This window comes from Oculina patagonica, chromosome 7 (genome assembly GCF_052425735.1).
Source record: "Oculina patagonica isolate OP01 chromosome 7, crgOcupat, whole genome shotgun sequence".
In the NCBI taxonomy this organism is placed as follows: Eukaryota; Metazoa; Cnidaria; class Anthozoa; order Scleractinia; family Oculinidae; genus Oculina; species Oculina patagonica.
Window position 1 is genome coordinate 28,900,759 of NC_135764.1, and position 6,137 is coordinate 28,906,895.

Genomic DNA, 6,137 nt, shown 5'->3' on the forward strand with positions numbered 1-6,137 from the left:
TCTGCGCTTATTCTTCTTTTTGTAACCACAAATGTTGAAGTATGCCAGACCAATAATTAGAGTGTCGTTTATTCATGTCTAGGTATTCGAGGGAAATCAAGACAGCGACACAATCGTTTATCATCAGTTGAACCCGCCAATGGAAGCACGTTTCATAAGGCTATTGCCAACTGCATGGCATAATCACATATCAATGAGAATGGAGCTTTATGGCTGTCCAGGTATTATCATTAGCATCGTAAAGCTCTTTTATCTTCATTGTACACTCTTGCGCGATACGTGTTTTTTTGGCCCAGTAAATTCAATCTCGCACGACTTGTCACCGTCTAATGGCTAGCTAGTTGGAATCTGGATAGAAAGGTTTGGGCTTAATGGCTGGTAGAGGTCATGGTGTTGTTGTTCTGAGGCAGGACAATTCATTCTAAATAGTACTTAACTCTTTCTAAGGATTAAATGAGTAATGGAATATGTTAAGGGAACCTGACGTAACGATATAAAACAAAATGTATTCGTCGTTTAAACTTCGACTCGTACACTTATTGGCTTATCTCATGCTCATTATTTTCTGTATCACACAGCGTGCTCATCGCCTCTTGGTATGGAGGGCCGCCTTATCAAAGATAATCAAATCAGCGCCTCTTCACAAGCCGATGCCAATCATGCCGCCCATCAGGGAAGGTTGAACTTTCTGGCAGGTGGAGGCAAACAAGGAGGATGGTCAGCCAAAACAAATGATCTCAGTCAATGGATCAAGGTCGATCTTCTTACTTACACAAAAGTAACAGGTGTCTCCACGCAGGGAAGAAATGCAGAAGACCAAAGGGTAACCAAATACAAGTTACAGTACAGTGACGATGGAGTGACCTTTGACTTCTACAAAGAACCAGGAGCGAGTTCAGCCAAGGTATATCTATTATTGTACCAACCGTGTAATGTTACTTTGATTGTCTAAAGGCTTCTGAAACATTATAAAATGGAACTATTTTCAAGATGAGGAGGAGGAGGAGGCAGCGTGGCTTAATGTTTAGGGAGCTGGACATGTAATATAATCCGGAGATCCCGGGTGAAATCCGCCTCCCTGCCACTGGATGGATTTGTGATCAGTGGTCCCGAATTCAACTCCACGCGCTTTGTAAACAGCGAACTTGTCAGCCTCCTGCCAGTTGGGATTTTTAGAAAGTTCATGTTTGATTTATAATATTTGTTTATCTATTAACCGTGTCCTCAATAAGCGCAGCCGTGCTAAATATATTGACACTTAAATAAAGTGATTTCTTTTCGCTTTTGACTGTACTCTAGTTCTTCTCGTTCTTTGAAAAAATGTTTAGTTCAGCTGTTGAGTAAGGTCTCTTTCTTTGATTTTTCTCTAGATATTCGACGGAAATCACGACAGCGACACTATTGTATACCATCAGTTGAACCCACCAATCCAAGCGCGTTACATAAGGCTATTGCCAACAGCATGGCATAATCATATATCGATGAGAATGGAGCTGTATGGCTGTCGAGGTATTATCATTAGCATAGTATACCTTACTTATCTTCATTGTACACTCTTACGCGATACGTGTTTTTTTTTTTTTTTTTTTTTTTGTTTTGCCTAGGAAATACAATCGCGCACGAGTCGCCACGGTCTAATGGTTAGCTAGTTGGATCCTGGATGGAAAGGTTTTTGGCTTAAGGACTGGTACAGGTCATAGCGTTGTGTTCTGAGGCAGGACAATTCATTCTAAATAGTACATATCTCTGTCTAAGGATTAAATGAGTAATGGAATATGTTAAGGCAACCTGACTTAATGATATAAAACAAAACGTCGTGGTCTTTATTTTCTGTATCACACAGCGTGCTCATCGCCTCTTGGTATGGAGGGCCGCCTTATCAAAGACAATCAAATCAGCGCCTCTTCACAAGCCGATGACAATCATGCCGCTCATCAGGGAAGGTTGAACTTTCTGGCTGGTGGAGGCAAACAAGGAGGATGGTCAGCTAAAACAAATGATCTCAGTCAATGGATTCAGGTCAACCTTCTTACTTACACAAAAGTAACAGGTGTTTCCACGCAGGGAAGAAATGCTGAAGACCAAAGGGTAACCAAATACAAGCTAAAGTACAGTGACGATGGAGCGACCTTTCACTTTTACAAAGAACCAGGACAGAGTTTGGCCAAGGTATAACTTTGACATACGAGTAATTCCTATTACTTTCTGCTCCTATTCTTCTTTTTCATGTCCCAAACAGGCATATGCCTAATTATGCAAGACCGTTAAATTAAGTTTTTTTCATTCATGTCTAGATATTCGATGGAAATCAAGACAGCGACACTATTGTATACCATCAGTTGAACCCGCCAATCGAAGCACGTTACATAAGGCTATTGCCAACTGCTTGGCATAATCATATATCGATGAGAATGGAGCTTTATGGTTGTTCAGGTACTGCCACGCTCATAGACTATTTAATATTATTTATACTAACGGTATTTATTATTTTAAGCAAATGAAAGATCATCGCAGTAATGTACTCAACTTAAGCAGTTGAGAAAAGCAAGCCTGAAAAAAATTAAGGCTTGAACGGGAATCGAACCCATGACCTCTGCGATACTAGTGCAGCGCTCTTACCAACTGAGCTATCAAGCCAACTGGGAGCTGGTCACTTGTGAGTTCGTAATATACCCGTGGATGGAGAAGATATGAAATGAATATATGAATTTCATATATTCATTTGGTATTTATTATATCTTTACTTTTTTCATTATACATGCAGAATTGATACGATTTTCTTCTTCTCTCTTTTGATTTTCAGATTGACTCCCGGATGTGGATATTGACAGAGAAAAACTGCATTGATAAAGGGCTATTGACTAGATACCGTATTTCCTCAAGATAATAATTATCACCTACCCTCGGCAAATAATATACTGGTCTAATATATAATGGTAATAGGACTGAGTGGAGTCCAATTCGGTCTGTAATCGTACGAGTGACTAATGAAATCGGACGACCGCGAAGCGGGAGTCCGATTTGTTTAATCGCGAGTATGATTATACAGACAGTATTGGACGAAACGAAGTCCTGTTACCAATTCATCACATAATTTGTACCGGCGAGTACTTTGCGAATACTGGAAAACATAATAGTTTACTCAACAAAATGCACAACATCAGCGCGCACAAAATGACGAGTACTGTTCAATCACACAGGCAATTACAAGCATGACGCATATACTGTCCTAATAGTGCTAAAACCGGGCTGCTGATAACCAATCACGTTCGAGAATTTTAATATAGTTTTGATTTAACGTTAAAGCTGATTAGGCTTACAAGAGATGGTGGCTAATTTCAAACCATATATCAGGGTACAAATAAAAGAAATAAAGTGGTCATTTGATGTTTTATTGCTGTTTAGTAACACACTTTCAAAAAATTGTAATCATAAAAAGTAAATGTGATGGATAAACAACCTCAAAGTGTAACATCACCAATTCTTTTTTATACATGGTCATGATTTACCATGAACGGAGTGGGGGCTCTAATAGATGAAGACAGGAGGCTTCAGTATTAACCCTATTCAGACCGGGCTTTTTTAGACCTTCTGGGACCGGGGGGGGGGGCTCGAAAGCCCCCCTACGTAACTTCCAGAATATTAAAGCAATCACAATAAAACTTATAGAATGTAAAGTATGTCCGATCATCCATCTTTTGGTATACGTCACGTGGGATGATGACGCCACTTCACGTGACAATTACATCATGATGTCAAAACAGCCGCCATCTTGGATCCGCCATCTTGGATTTCAAATTTTTTCCAAAACGCCAAAAAACCGCCCAAAATTACTAAAAAGTACTCAGAATCAATAAACCTGTGCTTGAAAACCGCAAAGAGGTGAAAATAATTGCATTAAAGTCAGTTTTTATTAATAGAAACACGAAAATTACCAGTTTGGAAAAACATGCTTGTCAAAATGCCGTTGCCATGGTAATGTCAAGTTTCTGACACAACAACCTATCCTACTTAATTATTCCCAGATAAATTTTAGATAAACCTGCAAAATTTGGCAGCGTTTAGTTGAAGCTTGAAAAAGGTATACGCGTTCAAAGTCAGCGCAGACCTCAAAAGCCCCCCACCCGGTCTGAATACAGGGACCGCGGAGGGGATGGGGCTGGTAGGGCTATAGCCCTATCACTTTTTTGCTTGGGTTGATCTTTTAGGGCTCCAGATGACATGGATAATGTATGAATTTTACCACTTGAAACTAACAAAATGATCTACTCTTGCATATGCGCTATCCGGATCATAAAGTCAACTGGATTCAAGGCCCAAATGGAACAATTTGACCTTTTCTTTGGTTTGTATCTTTGAGAGCGGCTTTATTCTCACACCGATCATCTATCTACGACTCTTCAAGGGACAAGGATGACTGCTGCTAGTGGACTACGCCTGGTAAATCTAACAAAGAAAACCTTCATAAAAATGCGCACTGATCAGAGCTTCGACCTTTTCTACACTGGTGTTGCCCGCTTCTAGCAAAGCTGCGCATTTCCGGCTAGACTGAAGGTTGGTACTGCTGCACCAACCGGCTATCTCTAAACTGCCAAAGATTACTTCAGAAGGGTAAGGCCCTTGATCTAATCGTCAGTGTTATAGAAAGCAGGAAAGGAGATCCTTTTGGTTAAAGCTGCCAATGGTGACGACTGTGAGTCATGAACAGAATTCAAATTTTTTAAAGCAGCATACAGCGAAGATGTTGATACTGGTACGCTACCTGGGCAGCTACGTAAGTGTTTTGGAAGTTATGTTGAAGGAGAAGGGGATATCGAGTTTCGACAACATGCTGTCGGCGGTGATGAAGGTTCCAGAACCAGAGAAGAAGCTGGTTCATGAAGTCCAAACTATCTGTAAGCTGCCGCTTGCTGTAAATCCTGCTACCAGCGCTGCTTTCGAGTGTTTATTCTCATCTGCCCGACGTCTCAAGGACCTGAAGACATCGCTTTAATCAGTTTAATAGGTCCAGGATGGGTGATGAAAGGTTTAGCAACCTATCCGTGTTGAATGGCCACAAGCAGAGAGCAGACATGGTCTATGTAGCTGATGTCGCACAGGAGTTTCTTTTTCGCAACGAAAACCGCAAGACAAACTTTTGCAACTTCAAAAAAAAACAGCAGGTTTAGGTAGTTTTAGTTTACTTATTTTTCACATGGCTCGTTTTCCTTTGTTCTTCCAGGCTGATTATATTGAATAAACCCCGCTAATTAGCAACTGTCTGAAAAGCTGGGGGCGGCTTTGATTGTAACAGGGGAGAGCGGGGCTGATATCTAATATTCCCCTAGGGGATTATCAACTTTAATAATCCCCTAGGGGAATATTACGATAATATTCCCCTCGTAGCAGAGCCACAAGCCTCGCATTACAAACAAAACACAACTTTACTTTAATAACGTTATGATTTATTTTACCTTGACTGTTGTTACGTTTTAAATACTGCTGAGCAATTGCTTAATTGAAAACACGAGAAATGCATTCCGGTACTCATGCCTCGACGTTTGCTCTTTTTCAGAATTCCGTTGCAGTTCAATCCGTTCGGTTGCTAACACACTCCAAACATTCAAACACCAAAAGGTTACCTTTTTTAGAATTCTTCGGGATCCTTTCACTGTTCCTGGCCAGCAGCTCTTTAATTTGTCATCTTCGACGATGATGTCTCTAGCCTCTTCGACGTTTTCTTCCCATTTGTTTCCGCCTGGTTAAAGCTAAACAACCCTTCTGTCGCCTCCTAAGTACTAAACTGAACGTTTTCGCAGTAACATAACATAACATAACATGAACTTTATTTCAACTCGAATTGTAGAGTAGCCTGAAAAAGGCTAATATCTTCGAGAAACAAAAATTGTAAAAATGAAAATTTACATTTAAAATCTATTTACATCTATTTACATGAGAAAAAAAAAATGTTAAAATATACCATTATGCCTGAAAGGAGATTCCTTTTAGGAGTCTTTTAAAACCAGTTAAAGTAGGTTCAGATCTTACATTATTAGGTAAGGAGTTCCAGGCCTTAGATGCAAAATAACGAAAAGAGTTGAGGCCATAAGTAGTTGTAACAGGTTTACATAGTGATAAAATATTAGTAAAAGCAGAGA

The 6,137-nt window shown here is 40.0% G+C and overlaps 1 protein-coding gene and 1 non-coding gene across 2 annotated transcripts in view; one reads left to right on the forward strand and one right to left on the reverse strand.

Moving 5' to 3' along the window:
* LOC144659348 (uncharacterized) overlaps positions 1-3,348 on the forward strand; it is a 35,733-nt gene extending 32,385 nt beyond the window's left edge. The window contains exons 49-54 of the mRNA XM_078519761.1: positions 83-221; positions 579-904; positions 1,371-1,509; positions 1,844-2,169; positions 2,295-2,433; positions 2,804-3,348. Coding sequence (XP_078375887.1) covers positions 83-221; positions 579-904; positions 1,371-1,509; positions 1,844-2,169; positions 2,295-2,433; positions 2,804-2,808 — 1,074 coding nt within the window. The 3' untranslated portion in view covers positions 2,809-3,348. The remainder of the gene's footprint in view (positions 1-82; positions 222-578; positions 905-1,370; positions 1,510-1,843; positions 2,170-2,294; positions 2,434-2,803) is intronic.
* On the reverse strand, positions 2,564-2,637 carry Trnat-agu (transfer RNA threonine (anticodon AGU)). Its single transcript has one exon. It is a non-coding gene; the product is annotated as a tRNA-Thr (tRNA).
* Positions 3,349-6,137: the final 2,789 nt, after the last annotated feature.